The 26,766-nt window shown below is 38.1% G+C and overlaps 1 protein-coding gene across 4 annotated transcripts; it reads right to left on the reverse strand.

Annotated features, from left to right (window-relative positions):
- Positions 1–94: 94 nt before the first annotated feature.
- puf60b (poly-U binding splicing factor b) lies at positions 95–26,640 on the reverse strand. Of its 4 annotated transcripts, none has more exons than XM_057334191.1 (12): positions 26,516–26,640; positions 25,666–25,749; positions 25,472–25,567; positions 25,155–25,244; positions 5,007–5,057; positions 3,669–3,830; positions 3,265–3,357; positions 2,239–2,452; positions 1,645–1,835; positions 1,433–1,550; positions 937–1,202; positions 95–800 (listed from the first exon to the last, which is right to left on the reverse strand). In XM_057334191.1, exons 3-12 carry the CDS (start codon positions 25,547–25,549, stop codon positions 501–503), a joined length of 1,563 nt encoding a protein of 520 aa, XP_057190174.1. In that variant the 5' UTR covers positions 25,550–25,567; positions 25,666–25,749; positions 26,516–26,640; the 3' UTR covers positions 95–500. The 4 variants fall into 4 exon arrangements, with proteins under 4 accessions (XP_057190174.1, XP_057190169.1, XP_057190188.1 ...); XM_057334186.1 differs by having other exon boundaries at positions 1,633–1,835; XM_057334205.1 differs by lacking the exon at positions 5,007–5,057.
- Positions 26,641–26,766: the final 126 nt, after the last annotated feature.

Below are 26,766 nucleotides of genomic sequence, written 5' to 3' on the forward strand. Positions count from 1 at the left end.
CATCACCTTTGTGTAAATGTTTACGATTTTAAACTTACAACTTGCAATGCAAATGTCTTAATTCAACCCCCGTTAATAATGACATAAACAAGACTGCATATCAGAGAAATTTATTGTTTTGGTAAAGCCAGAACCAATGTCACCAACACAATGTTTAGAATTTCAATACAATGTCAGTGGAGAAAAAGTTGCCATTTGTAAAAAAGTGGGGATGGGAATGGGGAAAATTGCATCAAAATTACAAAAAAAACCTCTGCAAATAATAATGACAGTTAAAAAACGCAAGTATTTCACAGTAGGTGACAACGTAAATGCGCGAGGAGCATATTTTTTTTGTCCTAAGCTAAATCCCTGCATTGGGATTTTTCCAATAATATTATTACTATCAACATCGATAAAAAAATAATTACAGGTTTCAAAGAGGCGCAAATCTCTAGCAGCAGTGATGGAAGCTGAGCGAGTTTGAGAGCTGAGAGACCAGTGGCCATCATGGGACAGTCTTATGCAGAGAGGTCGCTATTATTAAAGCGCTCTTGATCGTACAATTCAGCTACAACCTTGCGACCAGCAAACCAGCGGTTGTTGAGGGCCTGGATGGCTTTGTTCATTTCATCAGCATCTGAGAACTCCACAAAGATCTTAACGATAATCTCAGCATCATCATTTTCACCCTGTCTCTCCTGATATATGATAACCCTATTTACAGCGCCATACTTTCCACATTCCTCCATTACTTCGCCTTCCAGGTCATCGTCAATGTCCTCTGGGCCAACCATGTTGCGTAACACCATAACTGTTGACTGCACATTGAAAAAATGAAACACAAGGGGAAAACTATTAAAGAGAGCCTAAACTTAATTAACTTAGTAATGTTATAATTCAATTTGAATGGCTATAAAGGTTCTTACAACAAGAATGAATGTGATGGTGTCTAACCTTTGACTGCACGACTGTTTGTTTTCCTCCATTTGGACTGATGCTTAGCTGCTCCAGTTCGCTGTCCTGCCCATTTCCCACCGGTCGATCCTGATCTTCTTTAGTGAGCCGAATGTCTTCTTCTTGCTTCACTTCTGTATGTGTTTGCACCGTAGATGTTGGTGTGCCCACGGAAGCAGATGTTATGACTGGTGGGGATGCTAATACTGGGTTGACCAAACCCACCTGGGGGACTACAGGGAGAGTGGGGCGAGCAGGTGTAACACCTATGAATATTATAAAAAAACATCAGAGACAGTGATTAAGAGAAGCTTTAAGACTAATATATATATATATATATATATAAATAAAAGCAAAATTAAGGCAAACATTATTTCCATTAAATACAGCTGCCATTTCTGTAATGGTAGCTCTTGATCAACTAAGAGTGCCAAGTAAACAATTCCATATGCATTTGGATCATAGTAGCAGTAAGTAATCGTTGATTTTTGCAGACCTGTAATGATGCCAGGGGCTTGGGCAGCTAGTACGGCTTGCGGTAGCCCCAATTGCTGACTGAGAATGTGCGCCGGTGAGGCGAGAGAGCCCAGCACTGTCGCTCCAGCAACAGCCTCCTACAGAACACAAGAGTAGTCAAACAAGGGCGCAATCTAAAATCTTGTTTATGTAAGAAAGTAAATTAGGATCCTTTCTGACATTTATAAGCACCTGAGCGGTGATCTTGGCGGTCGCAGCAGCAGCAGCCACGGCAGCAGCAGGGGGCAAACCTCCAGGAGTCGTGGGTGTCAACAGAGGCATGGGAGGGGTGACGGCCTTCCCCACTCTTAGGTACTGACCACCGAGATCAAACAGGTTCATAGATGATACGGCATCCAGCGATGACTGAGGCTTGTCATATTCTACTCATGATGAAATGGAGAGACAGCACTTCCTGAATGTAGGCATATGTTTACTGACACTCTTTTGTTGCACCTTAATGGATTTCTTACATTTATTTCAAGTTGTTGATATAACACACATTTAAGGAACGACCTTATTAGCATCTTTAAAACATTAAGTCTAAGGACATTCACTCTCTTCGACAACCATTTTCTGTATGCATACTTGACCTTGTAACTTTTTAAGATAATCCTCATTGATGAACCTTACTTAAAATTTAGCATTGACTGAGAAAAAAAACACAATGTCCTCTTATGAGCCTACTTTCCATCTGTTTTCACCACCGAGGCCAAGCCAAGATAAGGCCATGAATCAATCTCCATCGAGTTTGCGTTGTTTACAGCACTTTGTAGATGTGCTCACCAATAAATCCAAAGCCCTTGTGCTTTCCCGTGGTGGGTTCCCGTGCCAGCATACAACTTTTAATTTTTCCAAACGCCTCAAAGACGCTCTTGATGTCATCGTCGGATAGATCTGGGTGGATTGAGGCTACATATATTCGGTTGAAGGCACGTGCCTCCTCAGCCAGTTGGTCGATGATGGGCTGCGCCTGTCCGATGTTACTTGGCCGCCCCACCTACAGCATACATACCAGCAAAGGGGCCACTAAGTGGAAGTGTATGAAGGAATGAGTGTGCAAGTGTGTATCATGTGGCTGAGAAATAGAAGAACGGAAAGCAGGAAAGAAAAATTTGCCCTCTCTGTCTTAAATAAGAAGTTTTGGCTGAGTACAGATAAGACACAAAAACTGATGAACCCTCTAACCAAACTTACCAAAACACCTCAACCATTACAAGCACTTCTACTTAGCTACTTGGAAATGCATGAAACATTAAAAACCAAAAGTTTCACAGCTTGTATGCCTTCTCTTATGTCGTTTTTTCAACCTTGGTTAAAATTTTAATCAAGTCATTACTTAGAATAGTACACTAACATAACTTCTTGTCTACAGCCAAAGTACGTGAGAGCACAGATAAGCAAGAAAGATGAGTGTTTTCATGACTCTAATGTGTGATTGTTAAAAACACATTTTTGGGTATGTGGTATCTGTGCTGCAGGTGGGGCGGCCAGGCAAACACCAGCCAGGCGCAGCCCATCATAAGCACATCCTGGACAGAGAAGAACACGCCCGCCACAAGCGAACGCTTCCCATCTCTGCGGCTCCTAGAAAAAGGGAGCTCGGAAACAAACAAGATGACGGTGTGGAAGCATACCACAGTATGCAAACATTGGGATTAGATGACAAACACATATACACAGAAGAAGGTTTAAGCAAACTCATTTTAGTTGGCACACAACCACATGGCAGGTTCTGTGGACCTGCTGATTGATGCACACAAAAAGAATGTTAAAAGATATTTAACATTCATGGTCCTAACTGGAACCCACCTTAATGTTTCTTCCACCAAGCATGACAGAGTTCATCTGCTCCAGGGCCAGCTGAGCTGCTTCAGGAACCTCATATTCCACAAAGGCAAAGCCCTGAGAGAGCATTCAATGTACAAGATATACAAGTCTCTTAAGAAACATCGCCATAGTCACCACGGGTGAATTTTAAGGACAATTAATTTATTTTGCAATGTGATACTGTTTCTTAACAATTATGCACATTTTTCATCAATAATGATTCACATTAGGTTATCACTTTAGTAGTACAATATTGAAATTCAAAATTTTGATCTTGATTAAAGGTAAAAACAAATTAAATGCAACATTTTCTATTTCTTTGGATTTATGATACTGGCATGTTCTTGGCAGGTATCTTAAGACATTACATCAAATGAAAAGCATACCTTGTGTTTCATGGTGACAGAGTCCCAAGACATATCAATACTTTTTATAGGTCCAAAGGGGGCAAAGGCCTGCCGGATGGTGTCCTCCCCCAGCTCATAATAAATGGAGCCCACATACACGCGACACATGATGGCCAGAGCTCGCTGCCTCTGTGCCGCCACCTAGTGGTCAGGAGAGGGAGAGACAAAAAGACAGAATATTGGCTGCTGAAGAGTGTTACACACAAGCACAAGACAATAAGGTCAAATGTAGCAAAAGATTAAAAAAGTTTTAAGCTTCTGTTTTGGAACAGTGGTGCTAGTTCCCACTCTTTTGGTCCTCTTTGCTCATTACATCACTTACCATTAATAACAAGCACAAGAAATAGGAACATGTGGCACAGCCCCTTTCTATACCATTTTTAAGAGTGCTGCTTGCAAGTTGTGTGCTCGCAGACTGAAACATGTACAGTTATGACTGACCTGAATTCTGTCCAACGATATTCCTAATGCAGTAAACATGTAAAAGTAAACCCTTAAAACAACTAATCATCCTGAATAATGAGCTGAGGTGAAAATAGATTTCTTTTCATGAGGTGAGCTTTTGGACTTACATATCAAGCTCACTGTTGAGGGAGAATCTGGCCAAATTGATCCATTTTACACTTACGACTACATTTATCATTTATAGCATTAAGTTTTGGATAGTGTGTCAGCCACATGACGAAAGTATACGTTTACACATACAGCTCTTATACAGATGTTTCAATTTGGATTGTCGTAGTGACCGTTAGCTCTCTTTTACAGCAGAGAAAAGATGACATTAATAAGCTACAGCATATTCACAAAGAAGAAATGGATCATCCTAACCATTCACCACACACACACACACACACCACAAGATTTCCTGCAATGAATTGAGCTTCAGGCTGAGCAATGAACTTACAAGAGATCAATTGCGCATCTAGATCAATGAGCACGAAAATAAAGGCACCCTCACTAGTGGCCATGCAATGATTTACAAAGACTAATGGGTTGTCAGATAATTACAGGAAAACAGTCTATACTGTTGAGGACCCTGGCGTTGCCCTACACATACAAAAAATAAATTAAAAGAGGTGGTGAAAGATTCAGTCGTTCTCATTCTAAATGTTGTTTTAAAAGTTGTTTTATAACCTGCTTAATGAAATGGATGAGCAAAAATGAAAATTTCATTCACAACAGCCATGTCTGCTTTTTAAATATGCTGCGGCAAATGTCTAGCGTGTCGGGCCAGGTCAATGCCAGTTAAAGAAGGATAACGGTCATTATGTCAATAATGCGAACACAAGGTGAATAATAGTTTAATATTCTATTGACCGATTGTAAAGATGAGAGAGGATCTCCAAAGCCCATTGTCACTGCTGCCATCTGAAACACAGTAAAGATGGAAAAGTGCTGAAAAGGTTAGATATCTCCTTTTGTCCTTTCTTGTACTAAATTTTCAACAGCAGACAGACATATTCCAGACATATCTTGTCAGTCTCTCTGACTGGTCAAAGCCTCAGACTCAACTTTAAGCTCCGCCCACCTCTTTTATCACCACTTACTTTGAATGCAAACCTGTAACATATCACAGTTAAAGCAGCAACATTACTGACAGGTATTACGTTCAACAAATAGGCAGCACACTTCCATCTTTTCCCCATGGAGTCAAAAAATAGAGGCATAGGGTGTGTATGTGAATCACTTGGAAAATTCATCTGGCTGATGTCATGAAGCTGCTTGGGTAGTGTGGTACACGCTAGAATCAAAGATAGTCGTCCGAAATATAAGCAGACTTAATAATGTAGTAGTATGCCAGTATGATTTCCAGAAATACCAGACCTTAACCAAACTGGCAGTGAGGGAGTGCAAACAAATCGATTCTAGATCAATTTTAGGAGTAGTTCAAATACAGTACAGTTATTCCAACAAAGCGGTCAATCGTACTTATTTTATTTTAGTTTGGTCAGTCAAAATGCTATGGGATGAAATTCATCTCAAAATTATTAACAAATGCAAGCACAGTCATCCGTAAACGTGATGCAAGTATTTTACTATCCACAGACAAATGCCTTATGATTTGAATCTGTGAAATTTAGATTTATAAACATGAGACAATTCGTACAAATAGAGACAGATTTTTGAATACAAATGTTGTATTTTTTGTTAATATATAATAATTTTGTGCATTCCATAGACTAGGGGTGTGACAAGACACTTATTCCATGAGATGAGACATGAGACTTAGTTCACGAGAACAAGACGAGATTTTTAGACTTGTTTTAAAGAAATCCTCAACAATGAAATATATAAGGAAAAATTCACCCTCTCTTATTTACCTTAAAAACACAAAATGCAAAAAATGTAGGCATTATAAAATTATGTTGTATTTTATAAAACAAATTAAACTTATTTTAATGAACTATATCATGCAGTAATAAACAATATGTAAACACTGCAAAATGTTTTGTCACAAAAATTATGCTTTGTTTTCTTAACAGGTGCAGCTTTTAGTAAACAGCTGTGGTTGTTTTCTATATATGATTTTGCATAGTTCTCATGTTAGCAGAGGAGGCGATCAAATCATACTGTCAATCCTCATTCCTCCACTGACTGAACCCTCATAGCCTTTAGATAAACAGTTAAAACTACATAAACACCACGACATTGGACATATATAAGAGACAGATGATGGGTTTTTGAAGAGGTTTGCCTGTGAATGCATTTAAAATAACGTAATGTGAACTTGCAATTGCTATACTGATGGCAGCGCAAACCGCCGTAAACACTAGGGTTGGGTACCGAGACCCGGTGCCATACCTATGTATCCGGTATGTAACTGGACCGAATCAAAACGCAGATTTCAGTGCCTCATTTCAGGGCCACTGAAATCCTGACTTAGCCGTCGATTGATCCATTTGGCCTCATTCACGTGAACGAAAGTTGAAAACCTCAGATAATACAAATCCAACACACCTTATACAATTGTTAAACGGATTGCGAATGATCTGTGATCCACACGGATCGCGCGCGCCCCACGGATCGGACCGTGCATGACCCGTGGATTCATCATAGTGAAAGACAGTTTTAATGCGCGCTCTCGTCTCCCTCCCTCTCAGTGAGTTCAGTCTTTAACGTCAACTGCCGCATAAGGCAATTTTAAAGTGAAACTAACGTTCAATCGAAACGCATATGACGCGTCTGTAATTCAAGCAATCACAATAAAACTGTTGCGCGCGTTTAAAATCAATGAAGCGCGTGCTGTGGAGCTCGTTCTCAACACTGTAACGCTTTTGACAAGAAAGACAATCGAGACACAGCAGTGAAAGTGCTAAAAACCTTTTAGCATCCGTCAGTCTGATCTCTAGACATTCAGTCTGTCAAGCTTTTTACTCTGACTGCATGTATAGGCATATAATTATACATACTGTCTGTTATTAAAACAATGCACATATAATGTCTCTGTAAATGGACTTAATCTGTTGGTATATTCCAACGCATTTTATGCCCATATTTAATACAAATATGGCGAGCATTTAGTTGTAGCTTGAGGGTAAAGTAAACACTATAACATCTTTCTAGCAATATTTGTGTACATGCTCATTTCACATTCACTTTAATTGTGAATTTGTGTATTTTTATTACTTAATAAATATTTTGTTCTTTAATGTCATCCACTGGTGTTTTGTGGCTCTTTTTTAAATGTATCGATTTAGGCACCGTTTAGGCACTGGTACCGTTTTAAAAGTATCAATGTGGCACTGGTATTAGAAAAACCCAAACGATACCCAACCCTAGTAAACACTAGCGCTGCGGACGCGTGGGGATGTTGAAACCGTCCATCTAGCGCGTGTTTACATAGAGACACGGTGTTAAAGTAGAGCATGGAAAATCACGTTGCCTTATGAATGGCTGGGCCTGGTCACTGTAGCTCACAGCACGCACATACTTTGTGCAGTTATTAGCGTGTTCTGTACAGTAATGAAAACAGGTTGCACCACAACAATGTGCACTCACACAAATGCTCCCAAATATATTTTGAGGTCACACAATTTAAATAGAGGGAGCATATGCAACTAAAATGGCCGCAATTTCGAGCCCAGTACTCCATCACGCCAATTGCGTGAGGATATTGAGTTCTCGCAAGACCGATCTCGTGCCACGAGATCTCGTCACACCCCTACCAAAAACAAGTTGTGTATTTGTGGATCAGGCAACAAACGCGCTTTCATCCTGCTCTGTGCATTTTAATTTTGAGACTTTCGTTTCGCTGTTCTCAGCAGGTTTATACTATTTTTCATAAATAAAATTTATTTTCATTTGAATTGCGCCTCATTGCTGCTTGTTGTTCTGCATTTACCAATAAAAATTAATATGCAGTCTTTGTCGTTTCAAAACATAATAATCAAAAAGCTTATTTGCTTTTAATTTTGTCAGCATTTCTCCCATTGTTTATGTAAATAATGTATCATACAAGAAAACAATAATTTATTTACCAATTACACTTTCATCAACTAAAACAGGGTAAAAATAAAGTTAAAACAGGCCCATTGAACCTGAGCTTGCACATACATATGTGCGTTATCTGAGTTGTAGATGAACAGTGACCATCTCGTCCAGTGCGCACATTTTGAAGTCTGAAATCATAATGAGCTATTTGTGAAGAAAGCCTCGGCTTCTAAGGCCGCATTTACACTGCAGTTCTTGCTGCTCAATTCCGTTTTTGCGACTATATCCGATTTTTCTGACGACCCGTTTACATCTTTTAAAAGTGACATATCCGATCTCTGCATTTACACTGCACATGGCGAAACAACTCGAGGTAGACTTACTGACCAAAAAAAAGTTAAAACGTCATTCGCCACCGCCGCTTATTTAATAGCCTTTTCATACAGAGATCTCTGAAAATTAATGCATAATGTGTCCCAGGATTTGTCCCCCAGTGTGCCTTCACACAAAGACACCACGTGTAATGTACTGTAATGTAATGTAATGTCATGTGCATATTTTTTAATCGTGAATGTAGGGCTGTGAAGGTGATGAAATTTCCCTTGCTGTGTTTTTAGGTGGCTCAATAGTGTGGTTTGCTTTTATAGCCACTTCCTTTTATATTTAGCCAAATAGGGCTAAATAAGCTATATTGTTTGGGTTATTATTATGTAGCATTTATTGTTGTTTTTTATTTTACTTGAATACCTTTTACTTATATATTTATTGGTAAATGCAGAACAATGACAATAAGAACGAAAAAAATGAAAGGTTCTGAGAGAAGGATTAAGCTCAGGCAGTTTACGAAGATAAAAATTGAACTGTCAAATGAAAATAAAAGCAAATTGTTCAGGCGTGGAGTATTCAGTGCATTTTTAAAGAGCCTCAATACAAATTATAGCGGAATGCAATCTGAGTCTTAAAGTAAAAATTAGCTGGTATTTTTGCAACTGCAATATAAAAGGCACAGAATATTACAGCAGCGCATTTTTCATTTATATGACGTACAAAAAAATGTGAGTTCAAAAATGACTTAATCGTTAATGCTTTTTAAAGTCTGAGAAAGTTTTTTATCATTTAGATTTTTTGAACAAGCTCACGCAGACCGAACGAAAAACCGCTTAATAAAAGACAACTCATAGACACTTAGGTCGGTGTATGATCATAATGTTCATGTTGTTTATAATGTTTTTGTTGAGGAATAAATCAGTGCTCGGTCAAGTGAAGCCTGTTAAAAGTAAAGTGGGTGTCTGAAGAGAAACTCGAGCTTCTATGTTGCGTGGAACAGTAATAATTGTTTTAAAGGTTGCTGAGCGATCAAGTTTATTAAAACGATTTGTGTTTTTGTGTTGATAAATTTTGATAGTGTGATGAATTTTAATTTTGATTAATTACAAACTTTAAAACTGCATTTAAGCAGACAACGCTATTCTCTCGTCTTGAGATTCAGTTTGATGATTAGGACGTACATGCATTCATACATGATTTTGCTAAATAGAGCCTACCAATAGTCTTTTTTTCATTTTCGAATAATTGACAAACTCGCTTAACTACTGTTTCCTGGCAATTGTATAATTTCAGGGATCATCGCTCTGTTTGAAAGGAATTAATGATGCACAACTCACAATGACGGGTGAATATCTGATCTGTCTGCTTACATGGCAGATGCAACTGCACGTATCTGATTCATATTAGATTTATTTCCACATATGATTGAGGCCTGAAACCGATCTGAAAATATCGGAATCTATGTGCTTTTTCCTGCTTACACGGTCATGGGTCATATCCGATCTGTGCCACATTGGAGGAGAAAATCGGAATTGGGTCACTTGATACATGCGGTGTAAATGCGGCCTAAATTGTGTAATTTAGAATCCCTTATGGTGTTACAATGGATCAAGTCTTACCTCTCAGGTAGGTCATTTAGAGTATCCTGGAGAGGTGAGGGCTCTTGAGTATCAACATCTCAATACATGGGTGCCTCAGGTCTCAGTGCTAGAACGCTGCTCTTTCCATATACATGACATCCCTAGGTTCTGTCATTCGGAAACATGGCTTATCCTCACACTGTTATGCAGATTAGGGCTGCTCGATTATGACAAAAAACAATCACGATTATTTTGGCCAATATTGAGATCCCGATTATTTAACACGATTACTCATTAACTTTTAAAACAACATAGAAAATAAATAACTTTGCTTTTAAACTGTGAATTTAACTGAAAAATAAATGTAAAGAAATAGCACAGCTGAACCACTGTAAAGGAAAGGGGTGCGCTGTGGATTTATATCACAAGAAAAGAGAGGATCCTTGCAAAATGGAATGCGGCACAATAATCGTTTTACCTCGATTATTTTGTTTTTGTAATTGTTGAGGCCAAAATTGACGATTTCGATTAATTTTCGATTAATTGCACAGCCCTAATGCAGATGATACACAACTCCACCTGTCATTTCAGCCCGATGATCCAACTGTTTCTGCACTCATTTCAGCATGCCTGAGTGACATTTCGCACTGGATGAAGGACCACCACCTGCTTGTAATCCCAGCCGATCCAAAGATTCATCATCGCAACCTCTCCATTCAACTAGGCTGATCGACCATCACAGTCTCTTCATTAAGTTACATTGGCTCCCTATAGTCGCTTGCAGCAAATTCAAAGCTCTGCTCTTGGCCTACAAGACCACCACTGTTTCAGCACCTCCATATCTTCACTCGCTAATACAGACTCATGTACCCGCCAGATCCCTACGCTCTGCAAACTAACGACGTCTTGTAGTGCCATCCCAAAAAGGGAAAAAAATCATTACGTACCTTCTCTGGATCTGTTCCACATTTGTGGAATGATCTGCCCGCTGCTACAAGACTAGCAGATTCTGTAGTCATCTTTAGGAATCGGCTGAAAACACATCTCTTCCGTCAACACCTGACTTCTATTTCTTCTCTACTCTTTTTATACAAAAAAACAACAACGTATCTTTGTATACTGTGGTAGGCTATAGGATACCAGTTTTACTGCACTTATGTTTTTTGTTGTCCTTGTGTTGATCCATTTGCCTCTATTGTTTAACTCATTTGTAAGTCGCTTTGGATAAAAGCGTCCGCTAAATGACTAAATGTAAATGTAATTTTATTTAAATTCAAGCATTATTTGCTGTTTGGCTCTTTAAGGTGTGTGCGTGTCCATTGTTTACATCACAATTCGCCTGAACGGAATGGCCTCCATAATTGTTCTTACGTTCCCCCGCCAGCCAATGACTTCATGGAAAAAAATTGACAGACAAAATGTGTAGCCAATAAGACGACGACAACCGCATGTGGCCTTAGAGTTTTTTATTGTTCACTGGACCATTCACAAGCGAGCTACCCCTGACACACCTGTTACTCACGACTGATGTCTCATTCCGCGTTATTGCTGTTATGTTCGGGTCTCGTGGCATTCTAATGTGTATTGCCTGTCATGGTTGTGTTTGGAGGCTAACTACATGGTAATCAATGTAATATCAGCATATGTAAATAAAAAAATGTTTTGCGAATTGCCATCATCCTGATTGCCCGATTAATTAGGAGTTCCAAGTGGCTGTTTTTGGAAAAGGCACTAGTCTGACAAAAAACCTTGTAGGAACCTCATTTTTGGAACTTTTGTCTTCACTCTTGTGTGGATTTGGTCTCATTGCATTTCTGCATGCCTCAGACATGTTTATCATTCATATTTTTTAATGATATAAAGGTGTTACGCAACAAATATTTTTATTTCAATGTACACTCTAAAAACTGCTGGGATATTTTTTTAACCCATACGCTTGGGTTGAGACCGCTGGGTATGCAAACTTGTCGATTTGACCCATATTTGGGTTGGCAACTGTAACCCAACAGCACTGGGTTGTGCATGCGGACGTTAAAGAGAGCATTCGCTTCATGTTAAACAAGTTCATAAGGTTCCCTGATTGTTGATATCACTCCGCCTCCCGTTAGCAGTGCTCATAACAGAAGTGTGTGGGAAAAACAACGAAAGAGTGTTAAAATGTGAATTTGCCTGGGGTAAGGAACACGTTTTTTCATAATTTTGACAGTTTAGTCTGCGTGTAACCGCCAATATCAAGTGAGAGCAGTAACCAGCGAGAGGGAACTCTGAACATTCCTGGGACATGTAATTAAATTATACTAACATACCAAGACATGTTGTTGCTGTAATATTAGCTGTGTGACGGAGCAGTTTTGAGCATCATTGTTTATCTGGAACCGCTTGAATATTGTACTCGTCCAGATGCTTGAGAGAGAGCGCGTTGGAGCTGAAACTGGAGAGCGAGCGAGAGCGCGTTTTACTCTTTTACTCAATGATGAATAAACTTTCAGTTAATCAGCGGGTCACATGCATCATCCCGCAGCAGCGCGGCGCATCTTGGCCGTTGAGGGCGTCAAGGAGAGTTGAAATCAGGTCAACTTTATGGTAATGAGCTATGACGCGGTTCGGCGGCAACCAATCGTAACGTAGAAGTCCACCGCTTGAGAGGATTCCAGAGAACGCAGCCCTGTAAACTTTGGTCTACGTCAGAGCGCCAGAGCATCCACGAATCTTTCTACAGCGTTGTTGGCAGGGCGCCCAGAGCGCTTTTTGATGCTGTCGACGGCGGCGGTCTGAACGCACAGTAAGGTATTACAAACATAATGGTTCATTACGTAAGGTCTTTATACACCTCTGAAGAAATAATTTTGTATATTATATTGCATTTCTGTCAATAGATCCTCCTAAAAATGCTGTATTGTTTCTTTAAGGCTTTTTGCTAGCATTTTCAGTGGTTACATGAGCACTGTTTTCTTTTTAATTGTAAAAAGTTAATTGACATCACCTAACTCGTGCTTCCTATAGTCTTTCCAACATCAGTTCACAAGATAGGAAGGAATTTGTTCAGACCAACTTGCATAGAAACTAGGAAGGCCTTCACCGACATACAACCGGTAAGTTAACAGCTGTTGCTAATCATGGTGTCACAGATTTTCCTGAATGGACGATGGCGTTTATGAGTATGAATGGGAAATGTACGCATCTCTTCGATCACGTTCTGATGAAAGGAAATGATTGGATGCAACCAAATCGACAAAAAGGGGATTACAAACTGCCCTCATTGTAATCCGTCAAAGTGACGGACGACCTTCAGATTTTTCCGTCACTGGTATAAAAAATCCGTCAATGACGGAGAATTTTTGGTTAACGCGGGCTCTGTTTAACTTCAGGCGAGCCCAGGTAAAACTTGCGTTGAAACGCGCGATAATGCTCACCGCGTGAGCGCTTTGACGTGATGCGCCGCTTTCCCCCGTTTTGGGAGACGTGTGTAGACCAGAGACTCGTGGTGCAAAGACAAGCGCCACAATAAACAAACCTAAAGATGCAACACACTAAAAATGTTCATCTAATAGAGAGTGAAAAGTGATAAAGACCTACAGTATAGACTACGGCTGTGCATTGGCAAGTGCCTCACGATACAATACATATCACGATAGATGGGTCACGATACAATATATTGCTATGTGTTTCTATACGATACATATTTGCGGTATATTGCAATACTTTAAATAGAAAATGTAAAAAGTAGATCTAGAAATACAACATGCTGTGCACCACAGGGAGTTTTCTGTAAGGATAAGTGTAAAAACATCCCTTACCTCTGCAGAGTGGCCATGATGTGCGATGCATGGACCTTTAACTCAACTCAACACAACTTTATTTATATAGCGCTTTTACAATTTTCATTGTTACAAAGCAGCTGCACATGAGACACATTGACTACAAGCAAAACAATCAAAGTAGATCAGAGGTTTGGGTTTTCAAACTGTGGATTGCGCCCCTCAAGTGGGTAGCACAGGGGAATAAGGTGGCTCACGCAAGTCACTTGGCTGTTGTGGTGCATTACAGTTAAAACATTGAACATGGGCAGAATAAAACCTCTGGTTCATCCGTGCTGTAAATGCGCTGGTGTCACATCCGTGAAAGCACAATAAATGTCATTGATACTTTTCTTAATAAACTTTTTGTCTAATGCACTGCAGTAGCCAAGTGACTTGTGTCATGACTTACGAAGCCTACAAACAGCATTATTTTATATAACTCATTACTCCATTAATTATTTTGAAAAACAAAGCACACCCACACATCAGCTCTGAGAGCTCCAAGCGTTCTTATATTTTTCGCCATGCTCGCTTCCACTTACTTTTGGCCATATGTATATGACATGATTTAAAAAAATTATCGATAGTAGAGGTATCACTATCGATACACTATTGAAAAAAGAAAATATTGCGATAGTTACATGTATCGATATTTTTGCACAGCCCTACTGGTTACCTTTATGGAATAGAGGATTCAATGCACTGTATATTTTTTTCAGAATATTACATATACAATCACATCGATCACAGAATTAGGTGAATTAGGATATCAACATATAATCTATCATAAAACATGTTAACTCTACCTGAAGTTAGCCATGTTTATCACTAAGTTCACTTCAATAAAGGTTATACAACAAAACCACAAAAAATAAATGTCAAACACCCATCTCACTACAAATAATCACATCTAGCAAGATGCATTTTCAGTTTTATTCAAATGCATATTATCAGCATTTGCCCTGAAAAGATTTTACATATGCCTCTCATCACAAACAGCATTATTTTATATAACTCATTATTCCATTTTTTATTTTGAAAACCAAAGCACACCCACATATCAGCTCTGAGAGATCCAAGCGTTCTTATATTTTTTGCCATGCTCGCTTTCACTTACTTTTGGCCATATGTATATGACATGATTTAAAATAAATTATCGATAGTAGAGGTATCACTATCGAAAAAAATATATATATTGCGATATTTACATGTATCGATATTTTTGCACAGCCCTAGTACAGACCCCATGAAAGCCAGTTTATAACACCAGTCATATACTGTACTCTTATTGTTTGTGCATATATTCATACTTCATTGTTAAACTTGTTGTCTATCTTCCTTCTGTATACATACGATATAGTTAGAAGATAAATATAAATAAATAATAAATCTCATTATCAGAACTCAATCTGATATCTTCAGTACATTTTCATAACTTGCGTGTTTTATCTATGGTGAGCATTTAAATGAACTTTAATAAATAAATAAAGGAAATCAATCTAAGAAAAATGAGGTATAAGTAGTGTTGTTTTCGTCAACGAAAATTATGACAAAATATCGTCGTCAACAAACCTTTATCACGTGACGAAAACGAGACGCAACGTAAATGCATTTGACGATGACTATAATTAAATGTATAATGCAATTTTGTTGAAGAATAAAAACAAGACTAAATGTGGTTTATAAAATAAAAACTATGCTAAAATGTCTCTTCATTTTCGTTGACCAAAACAAAACGAAACGAGACGAAATGTTATAACGTTATTTCGTTGCATTATTATTATTATTTTGCAGTATTTCTGTTTCCTGTGTCTCACTTCAGGGGCTGCATCAGGTCGCACTGCGCAGACGCGGGCGACGTCACTTCCTCAAGCCCCACTCGCGGAATTATTTAGAAGATGCAGCTGCAGTGAGTTAGCGTAAACGACAACAAACAAAGTTAAGTCTGACACAGAGAAAGGGACCGATGGCTAGGGCTGCGGGATAAATGAGATTCTTAGATGCATCACAATGCGGACGAATCTGAATCGATTCACGAATGTCAAAAATCAATTTTCTAAATGTTAAATATTTGACGGCGTGCAAATTAGAGACGACGAAGATGGCGGAGAAAGAAATCCAACCAGCTCAGTTTACATTAAAAGCTCATGTATGGAAGCATTTTGGTTTCTATGAAGCTGAAGGTAAAATGGCTTCGACAAGACCCACATATGCAAATTGTGTCAAGATAACTATCATGTTTGTCTTGTTTCCAAAATATGTTAAACTATATTAAAGTCATAACAGGGCTCGACATTAACGCTTGTCCGGGACAAGTGAATGTTTTTTGTATGGGCGCATGAGAGAAATTTTACGTGCCCGACCGGACAAGTAACTTGAAAAAAAAACAACAGTACGACATATATGTAGAATAATAAGAATATGTGCATTAGACAGAGCTGCATGTTTGTCGTGGTTGCGCTTGTTTGTGTGTAACAATAATCAATGCGCTTTATTTAAATAACAGGATTCCTGTTATTTAAATGTCATCTGGCTCTGTGTGTTTGAGTGAATTATGTGCCCAGTATTTATCTGCGTCTGCACCGTATGAGGACATGAAGAAATGAACTTCATCTCCAGAGTTGCTCTGAGTTTATTTTACTAGCGTTTACTGTTTGAGTGAAGCTATCGTCAAACACAAAAACTCAAGCGTCTTCCCAAAGACCCATCAAAATAAAAGTCCCGTTAAATTGAACACTCAGACAAAAAATACTTTCGTGAAATATAGTATTTGCTATTGAAAATTGTAGTGCCCTTGTATAAAGGATATTGGAAGTAAAATAGGTCTGGGTAATTACAAATACTTTAATTTTAATAGTCACACAGCAAGAAAAAGAAAATTTGTATAGTAAAAAAGATGCATCGAGAATCGTTTTATCATCGCATCGCAGCCCTCTGAATCGTAATCGAATCATGACATAACGTGCCTAGAGATTCCCATCCCTAATGATGGCTGTAAATTCAAATCAGACCGTCTTCCGTGTCTGGAATGGATGTATTCTTGAGTCTATAAGGTCACAATAATGTAATAAGTAGAGGTGCACTGATTGACCGGCCAGAGACCGGAATCGGCCGGTTTTTCGTATGATAGGCCAGACCGGTGACTGGCCGGTCAGTCTCACTTCTCGCCGATTCCAAGCTGATCTTCTGTTTCCCGTGATGCGGGCAAGAACGTCACAGCCGTCAGTACACTGAAAGCTGCAAGTAAACATGTAAACGGTCGTGTGCACAGCCTGTCTTTCACGGCTCGTTTATACTCGCATGTGGGTCCACCGTACCGCGAGTCTCTGCTGACTGACGCGCATCTCTCATATCCGCTGACTGCACGCGCATGCACACGCATCATGTACTGTACAGACAAAAAGGTGCACTGTAGTTCATCTCTCGCTGCTCTGTCTACATGGGGTATGTATGCTAGCAGTGATGCTAAACTCTGACACATGCTAAACTCATGTTGAAGTCGTTCACTCCGTGTAAAACAAATGTAAATTCCATTCAACCTGATTCCTTGTCTTACGTTAAAACTGTGGTCATTTCACCTAGGAAAAATGACATTCAACACAACTTCTACTTGTTTTTAAAATCCAAAATATAAAAAAATGAATAAATCAACCAATATATGTGATATATATCTGATTGAGTTCTTTACTAACACAAAAAACTGCAAATACATATACAGTTAGGGCCATAAATATTTGGACAGAGGCACATTGTTTTGTTATTTTAGCTGTGTATCAATATGTTTTCGAGTTACAGTTTTATAATAGATATTGTCTTAAAGTGCACGCTCTCAGCTTTATTTAGAGTGTATTCACATCCAGATTAGCTGAAGGATTTAGGAATTACAGCTCTTTAATATGAAGCGCCCCCCTTTTTCAAGGGACCAAAAGTAATTGGACAGTTGAATAAAAAGCTGTTTTATTCACATGTATGGGCTTTTCCTTAAATAATTTTGTCATAAATGAAGCATGTTAAAGGTCTAGAGTTGATTCTACATGTGGTGTTTGCATTTGGAAGCTGTTGCTGTGAACCCACATCATGGGGTTCAGGGAGATCTCCATGCAAGTGAAACAGACCATAGTTAGATTTCAAAACACTACACATCCATCAGAAAGATGCCAGGAACATTAAGAGCGGCGAAATCAACAATTTGGTACATTCTAAGAAAAGTCGCTTATAACGTGCATTTAAAAAAGCAACACCCGTCAAACATGATCATTATAAATATACTTTATTATCATGAAAATACCCGAGGCGGCTTGAGGAACAGAGGATAAAATTATCCTTGGGCATTTCCTAGAACTAGTGTGTGTTATGGTCATCTTCTGCAGTGCGTATTTTGAGTTTCTGCACTAGAACACCCTCTGGCTTTCGGGTGCAGCAGCATTTTACTGTACTTCCCTCACAAGCTGTGCATAAATCACATCATATATATTTCGATTTATCGTGCACAGCCCTATGTTAACCGATTTTGAAATTTTGCAGAGGTGGAAAAGAACTTTTTAATGTAAACACTCTTTTTATACTACAATTGATGGTAACGCTTTAGATTATGGCCCGCAATGTACCGCATAATTAAACAGGATTTACAGCGTAAGTAATTGTAAAGCGCGGAGAATGGGAAGTGGGGACCTGACAAGAGCTGAGATGATAGAGCTGGATAAAGAAGGACGCGGTCTCTTGACATGTCTTCACCACAAAATTTCAAATGCTATTAGATTATTAATGATAATCTTAAAATATAATTTATTTTATTATTAAGTTTATTTATTTTATTTAGCCTTGTTGTGCAAGCTCTCTGGAGCTTGTGCAGAGGCAGCAGCTTTTGCCAGAGGGGAACTGGAATCCCCTGGTTGGGCCTGGGTTCTCCTGAGGTTTTTTTTCTCGATTAGAGTTTTGGGTTCCTCGCCACCGTTTGCATACTGTTTTTGCACTATCTGCCTGACCGGGGGGGCTGCTTTAGAATTTTAAAGTTTTACTTAATTAATATTGCATATAGGAATTTATAGTCTGTTATATTTGACCTGTGCTTCTCTCTCCTTTATCCTAAATGTGTGCTCTCACTGAGCGTGTGTGTGTGTGTGTACTCTGTCGTGTACGATCTGTGTGTGTGTGCGCTCATCGTGTTGTGTATGTCTCATTCTAGTGTGTTAGTACGTGTGCATATTGGTGTGTGGATTTGTATGTGGGTATGTCTGTCTTCTGTTTCACCTCTTTCTGCAGTACAACTTAATATTTCTTAGGGTAACGCTTTAGATTACGGCCCGCAATGTACCGCATAATTAAACAGGATTTACAGCGTAAGTAATTGTAAAAATAATGTACCTCTACAGTACATATCTGTAGATAAAGCGGAACAATATGTAAAATTTGGGGAATAAAGGGGTAAGAGTTGGGAAAATTAAAAAAATATTTATGAGGGAACTGCATGCCATATTAACTCAAAATATCAACATTGATTTTGTACGTTACACATTAAAACTCATTAAAATAACTCATAATAACTCATAATTAAAAGAAATGATTTGTGACCAACAATCCTAAAATCAATCAAATAAAAATTAATCCTAAAGTCAAAACTCAAAAGTCAAATTTACAGTTGACAGACTGCGTGCTTCATTCTTGCTGTCACATAATTTCCCCTTATTTCGTGTTTGCTATAATAATGAAATAAGAACCTCGTACTTAATTAATATCCAAAGTAGCTTATTTATGGGTACATTGCAATTACAAAAATGTAGTGTGTGTTCACGCTAAGACTGATGTATAGCAAACTGCAGGTCATGCATACCATGTAATATTAAAACAGTTACCCCTTAGTTTTAAAATACTTAAAGTATAAAGGTTTTTTTTAATTTTCTGACTTCTTCCCCAAACTTTGCATATTGTTCCCCTTTACCTACAGATATGTACTGTAGACGTACATTATTGTTACAATTAGTTACACTGTAAATTCTGTTTAACTATTCAGTACGTTGCGGGCCGTAATCTAAAGCGTTACCCAATTGATTTATTGTTCTTACTGTCTATTGAACTGAACTGACTATTTTGTCTTAGGAAATATGATAAAAATTTATGAAGTTTATTTTGAACTACTGAGATTTTAAATTATTTATATTGACAAACTGTATTATACACATATTATACAAACTGACCATGTCTTTACTTTTGGTGGAGTTCTTGTGTGTTCTGCACATCTTAAAGCATGCTGAACAGGCAATTTAAAAACAATTTCTTGAAATAAAAAAGACCCAAGTACACACAACGTACACTTTTGTGAATTTTTCGTCCCTTTTGACCCAGCGCTGGGTTGCCAAAAGAACCCAAATAGGGTTGTTTTTAACCCAGGATTTTTTAGAGTGTACTTCAGCCTCTCTAACTTTTTTTTTAACTTATAACAATTTTAAAACATGTTGAACATAGCCCAACGTGTCTTCTAACTGTGATTATATTCCAAACGGTTCAAGAAAAACAGCCATTTAAGTGAAAGCAGGTAATTTTCATGGGTTGGGCATAGAGTAAAGGTGCGCTTTAAGAGGTTAATGTGTAATCTCTTTTTCTTAAATAAAAATTTATGAAAAAAAAAACATCTGTGGTTACTCAGGGCTCCAGACAAAAAAGTAAATTAAGGAGTCATTGGCTCCTAAACACCTTTATCTTGATGTCTCCATGGAGGGCGCCATTACCACTAGTGACTTCCTGTTTGATGCTCCGCACTTTCGTTTTGTATTTGTTACAATGTTAGAGGACATTTCTGATAATTGTTCAAAATAAAGTTTCTTGAAGAATTTTTGCGGTAAAAGGCTGTCACAACAGCCACAGAAAGCTCTGAAAACATTACGAACTAGTGTTTCCACGTGACACAACAAGAGCGTAAAGTAAATAACATTTAAAGTAAAAAAAAAAAGACTAAAGACTATAGAACCTATTATATACAGAAATTCTGTCCCCATTGGATGCGGCGCAATAAACGCCTTGTTCTTAATGGTTTCTGTTGTCTTTTGTTGTCTCGCACAGCGCCGCTCGTGTGCGATGCAGACAGAGTGGTGCACGCGCGTCGCTGAGTTCATCTCTGGGTCTGCTCTCCCCTCTCTGCACGACCTCTACAACAGGCGATACAAACCTGAGCTATCAAAATCAAATACCCTGCAAATTCTCTTTTCTGTCTACTGCAGTCTGGTTTCTGCAGTCGGTTGGCCAAAACAGAGAGGCTCAAGAAGAGCTTTTCCCCCGGCCATTAAACTTCCGTTGGAAACACTTTAAAACTGACTAAATTTGGATGGTCGCCAGTGGCGATTCTCTGCAAAAATATAACTCGCAAATTAATTTTTTTTGTCGCAAATGCAACCGTTTTAGGCACAGTCTGGAGCCCTGTTACTCATGTATCATCTCTTGAAATAACCAATGTTTCAACCACAAAACTTAGAATAAATAACAATAAATAACAAATAATAAATAAAGTACAAGTAGTAATGCACCCAAATAAGAATTCTGTCTGGAACCCAAATATTTATGATACACATGGCTGAAAACGGCTTCATTTAAAAACTTAGCCTACTTAAAATGTTTTTCTTTATATTTCTATTACTATTAGATTTTTTTGTTAGCAATTGCATCTTAATTAAAAATCTACAAATCAATTAAGTAATAAAATTTATAAAATAAAACTAATACTTTCAACAGTAACAAAAGTCATATATTATTCTTCAGTAGCAAATTTGCAATAGCAAATCTAACAGTTCTTTACAAATTATGCAAAAAAACTGCAGGAGGTGCAAAAGGGCAAAGTTGAAACTGATGCAAGCAGCTTAACCTCTAACATTACCAAAGAGTATAGATACCAAGAGGCGAAACTATAGAACGTTCCATTGCAACACCAGCACCCTGTGTTTCCGCCATTTTGGGGTGAAAGCGAGTCTGCTTTTTGCTGTTGTGATGGCAATTTCAGCTGCTTTGTTAAAAATAGGGCTGAAACGATTCCCCGAGTAACTCGAATACAAAAAATCATCGAAGCAACACGTTTAATTCATTTAACTACAGTACACACGGAGCACTACGTTTCCCCACGGACAGTTATTACTGACGCACAGCCCACTAAACTCGATTCATGTTACAGGGCTCGCAAGTCTCCCACATTCACCGCGAGACACGCATTTTAGTCTGTTCACACGCTCACACGTATTTCTCATGCTGATAAATAAGTGATAGCTTACTGAAATGGTGAACTGGTGAACGACTAGTGGATGCCGAATCCTGTTATTTACACATTTCATCTGTCTGTTCTGCGTGTCTGAGTGAATGAACTGCACAGTTTAACGTGCTACACGCGTGATGCTCATGAATTTGTCTGCGTCTGCGCTTTATGAGGACATAAACACATGAACTTCATCTCCAGAGTTTCTCTGAGAGTTTATTTCAGAGCATTTTACTGAGTGAAGCCAACACTAAAAAAATAAGCATCTTCCGACGACCTGCCAAAATAAAAGTCCGGTTCCTGAAGTCCTGAAGTTAGTTTCAAACAACTTTGAAATTATTCCTTCTATTTTTATTAATGTTTCTTATTTATACATTTGTATTAGGCCTATATTGCATTTTGAATGTAATATGGCAATGGAATGTACTAAATGGGTTTAGTTTTCACAGATATTAATGTATGCAATTTCAGCAATATAGATGTAAATTTTTCTAAAAAAGAAAACAAATTAGTTGTTTATTTTAAGAGACCCGTCTTATTTTATCTTGTATATTTAGTATTGCTCTTTAATAAAGCAAAAGTACTTATCCAAATACCTGATTAATCGAAGGAAAAATCAGTAGAATACTCGATTACTAAAATAATCTATAGCTGCAGCCCTAGTTAAAAAATAAAAACATTAAAGCTGAAATTCAACTGATGAATGAATGATGATAATACATGATGACAAAAGCCTTGGCTCCCTAGAAACCATGTCAGTTATCAAGCATTCTCACCCCAAAATGGCGGCCGCGTGGTTTCCCTAAAAGCACCAGAGTTTCGCCTCTTGGTATCTATACTCTTTGACATTATACTATTATTAGCCGCATACTTAAGTGTTCATGAAAAGTCAATATGGTGGCTAAAGCATGAGGAATGCTATCGTTTTCCAAATCCTTTCCTACTTCGTCAGGCACGTACCCTCTAAAAACATTGAGGTGTTGTCCTTAATTGAACTCATCTCCGTGTTATTTCTTGGGACAACACGTCGTTTAAACGTTACAACTTGTGTAAAAAATTAAAGTAGCACAATAATGCATTACATAAATAACACAAGACAATTTGTTAAAATTAACATTTATTTTAAGCATGTATAGCCTACTCCCAAAGTCGGGTACACACGGAGCTCACTTGGTTAGAGTTGCTTATGTGATAAAAACGGAGATTATAACATCCATTTTTGCGAATGTCAAATATAAAACTAACTTTTCTGCAGTCTTTCACCCCATCAAGTTCTGTAAAGCTCCACGAGACTGCCATATAGTGGTAGTACCTTTTCTTAGGCACGGTTGTGTGTGGATCGGAAGTTATTTGTGTGTGGATTGTCCAACTCAAAATTGCGAAACGAAAGTTTCAAAATCCAGAAGCACAGAACAGGATCAGGGTTTTTCCTGGCTCAAAATGAGGCGGAGGTGGTGCCATCCTGATCTTGTACACACGCGTAGGCCTACCGTACCTTTTAGTGGCTTAACCAAAGTGACTGAGTTTGACATATTAAAAGTTCTAATAAAATTAGATAAAAATGACAATTATTAAGTTATATAAAACATTAATTTTATTCAACCAAACAGAAATGTTTTTATCAAATAAAGCTTTTTATCATTTTCAACTAACTTTTCAGCCCACAATAGCCAACTGAATTAACCAGTCTTTCTAAATGAGCAAAGCTCATTCACATCTTGCATTCTCTGTGGTTCATTTTAAATTATTCAAGGATCTCATATTCACTAGTGACTGAAAAGTTCAATAGTTTAAATGAATCGGTTCAAACGAGTCATTCGTGTGCGAGTCGTTCTGAACGCAATGTGCGTTTATACTGGCGAACTCGCTGTGTACAGTATACGCTGATTCAACGATCCATCTGCACAGCTAAAGACATTACAATGATGTACGTCATGTTAACTTAATAAATTTCAAGAAATTAAACATACTTGGATGCAAAACAAACAGCCGTGAAACACAGGCTGGCTCTTGTTCTGCGACTCTTTTTAGCACCTCAGTGTGTGCTGATAACGAAACAGCGCCTCCACTGTGGCGTGATGTCGCAACTGCAGTTACATTTATCAGACTATCAGACAGTCTGATAAATGCACGCAGCATTTCTTGTGAAGACTCGCAACATAATTTTGGCGAGAGCCTGAGGCGGCACAACATTTGACGGAGGCGGCCGCCTCCAATTTTTCTATGCAGGAAAAACCCTGCAGGATGAATGCATGCGTGTCGCCTGATCCTCAAATGCACATTCTCTATTAGAAATGCACAAATTATGATATTTTAATTCAAAAGAGAACATTTGCATTTGCAAATATATATTTGTTTGTACTAAGTGATTAATATTCATTCAGTTCCAAATTTCATAGACACGGAATGAAAGACATTTATTAAAGGAAAATAACGCATAGGCATCAGCTTATTCATTGATACTTGTTTGTATGTGGGTCGTGTAATGCTTAAAACAGCAAAAAAAGTCCCAAAATTCAAATGCACAGAACAGGATGAATGCACACGTGTTGCCTGATCCACCAATGCACAACTTGTCCTTGGTATGCCCAAAATGATTATATATTAACACAAAATACAACATTTGTATTCAAGAATTTGTCTGTATTTGTACAAATCGTCTCATGTTTATAAAAACCTAAATTTCACAGATTCAAATCATAAGGCATTGGTTTGTGGATAGTAAAATACATGTGTAACATGTATCACGTTCACGGATGACTGTGCATGCATTTGTTAATAATTTTGAGATGAATTTCATCACATAAAATGCCACCCAAAGCATTAATAAAACAAATACTTGAAACACAACCTTAGTCAAGTCAACAGCTTTTTTTTGCCAACAAACAAGTATAAGACCCTTTTACATAACCGTGAGTGGGGATACTATGTGGTTTTGGTAGCACTACTTGCCTAATCAGTCCTAATAATTTTTCTTCAGAACTATCATAAATTCTTATATAATAAGGGAATGTTCTGCAGTGTACCATAAAGCATTGCACTGCATGTGTGTTTACAAAGAAGTCCACATAATTATATCTTCCAATCAGCTCACCTGTAGGTTTGTGAGCTGCTGCTGCTGGTGGGCGATGGTCTGTTTCACTAAAACACTCTTAATGCTCTGTTCCATGGCATACTTCTTAGCCTAAAAAGCAAAAGGACAATTATTAAGCAAGCAGACAATACTGAAGCGTTTTAAACTGATGCAGGTGAACACAAACTTGGTAAAAAGCAAACATGCTCTTGACAACTAGAACAAAAGTCCAGTCACCAAAATATCCCACTGCACTTACTCCCACTCTCTTTCCCGATCATGTTTGTTCCAATCCTTATACCCAAAAAATTACATACACTAAAGTAGCTTTTCATTACCTTTTGTAGGGCCTCCTGCTGCTCTGGTGTAAGAGGCGGCAGTCCAAGCTTTCCACCTGTGCCTTGTCCATTCTCCATCTTTAAACCTTTGCCTCACTGAAAACATAATCGAATGGACAGTAAATACATATAGGTAACATTAATATTTTGAAAATTAGTTTTCAGAACATATGCAATGCATGTTATAAACTTACCAATGAGGCTATGCTTTCTTACGTCAACCAGATCAAGAAGCTCGTGGAGACTTGCTGGAAAAGCACTTACAATATTACTCTGATCTGTAACAGAAAGATTTCAATAAAAGGCTTTCTGACAACAACATGAAGCAATAAAACAACTACTGATCTTTCTTAAGTACGTCATCTTTTCTAATAAAAGCAGATCGCTAACGTGTCCGTCCACAAGACACAGTACATGCATGATTTATGTATGTTGAAGAATGTAAATGTTCCTTTAACACATGACAAGAAATCACTGGCTACACCTCATGAACCAGCATTTGTGTCTGACTATGACTCCATCAGGTATAATACATTTATACTAGCTTAGCGTAAATAATTTCATCATAAAAGGTTTTGCCATAAAAAACTGGCCGTACATCAACAATGAGATGTAAAGGACACGATGGTGACTGTGGCGCGCTTCTTATCGTACATTACAGCAACTAGCATGTGCTAGCTGGTTTGAAACTGCTAATTACAGTATTTTAATAAAACAGTGCAGGGTTGATCTGTTTATTATCTAAGTGCGTCTCAAACAAATGTAAGTAATTTCACCAACAATGGTAAATTTTTGCTCATTTAGTAATAAGCATCATTAAAAAAGCCCAGCATTGTGTGCTACCTCGGCATGCTAGCGTAGCTAAATAGTTAGCAGTGAACGAGGCTAACGAGCTTTCACTTAGGCCTCATGTATCCACGACTCAATATATATAGAAAAGACATGAGGTTATCTGTGACATATTTTTACATTTGTTAACTTTAGACCAGGTCATGTACAAACTACGTCTATATTTAAATAAACGCCTTGAATAATCATAATTACCGCAGTGTTTCGCATTACCGCCATGTAGTGATCCACATTGAAGACTGCAACTCAGCCGCTCAACATCATGGAAACCACGCAAACCGAGAGCTGCCGCGCTTCTCCAGGGCAGAGGAGAGTCACGTGACGGTTGCTCAACAAAGGGGCTGATGGCGATGGTTGTCATGATCACGACGCGAGTACATGTATGATTTCTGGAATAAAAATCATAATTCAAAATAGCTCATACGCAAAATATATATATATTTTGC

Source organism: Triplophysa rosa, linkage group LG1 (genome assembly GCF_024868665.1).
Source record: "Triplophysa rosa linkage group LG1, Trosa_1v2, whole genome shotgun sequence".
In the NCBI taxonomy this organism is placed as follows: domain Eukaryota; kingdom Metazoa; phylum Chordata; class Actinopteri; order Cypriniformes; family Nemacheilidae; genus Triplophysa; species Triplophysa rosa.

Coding starts and splice junctions, on each gene's coding strand:
- puf60b (XM_057334186.1), bottom strand. CDS start 25,549: ATGGAGAATGGACAAGGCACAGGTGGAAAGCTTGGACTGCCGCCTCTT. Junction 2,453..3,264: donor TTGGTGGAAGAAACATTAAG/GTGGGTTCCAGT, acceptor TGTATGCTGTAG/GTGGGGCGGCCAAGTAACAT. Junction 1,203..1,432: donor AGCCCCTGGCATCATTACAG/GTCTGCAAAAAT, acceptor TAATATTCATAG/GTGTTACACCTGCTCGCCCC.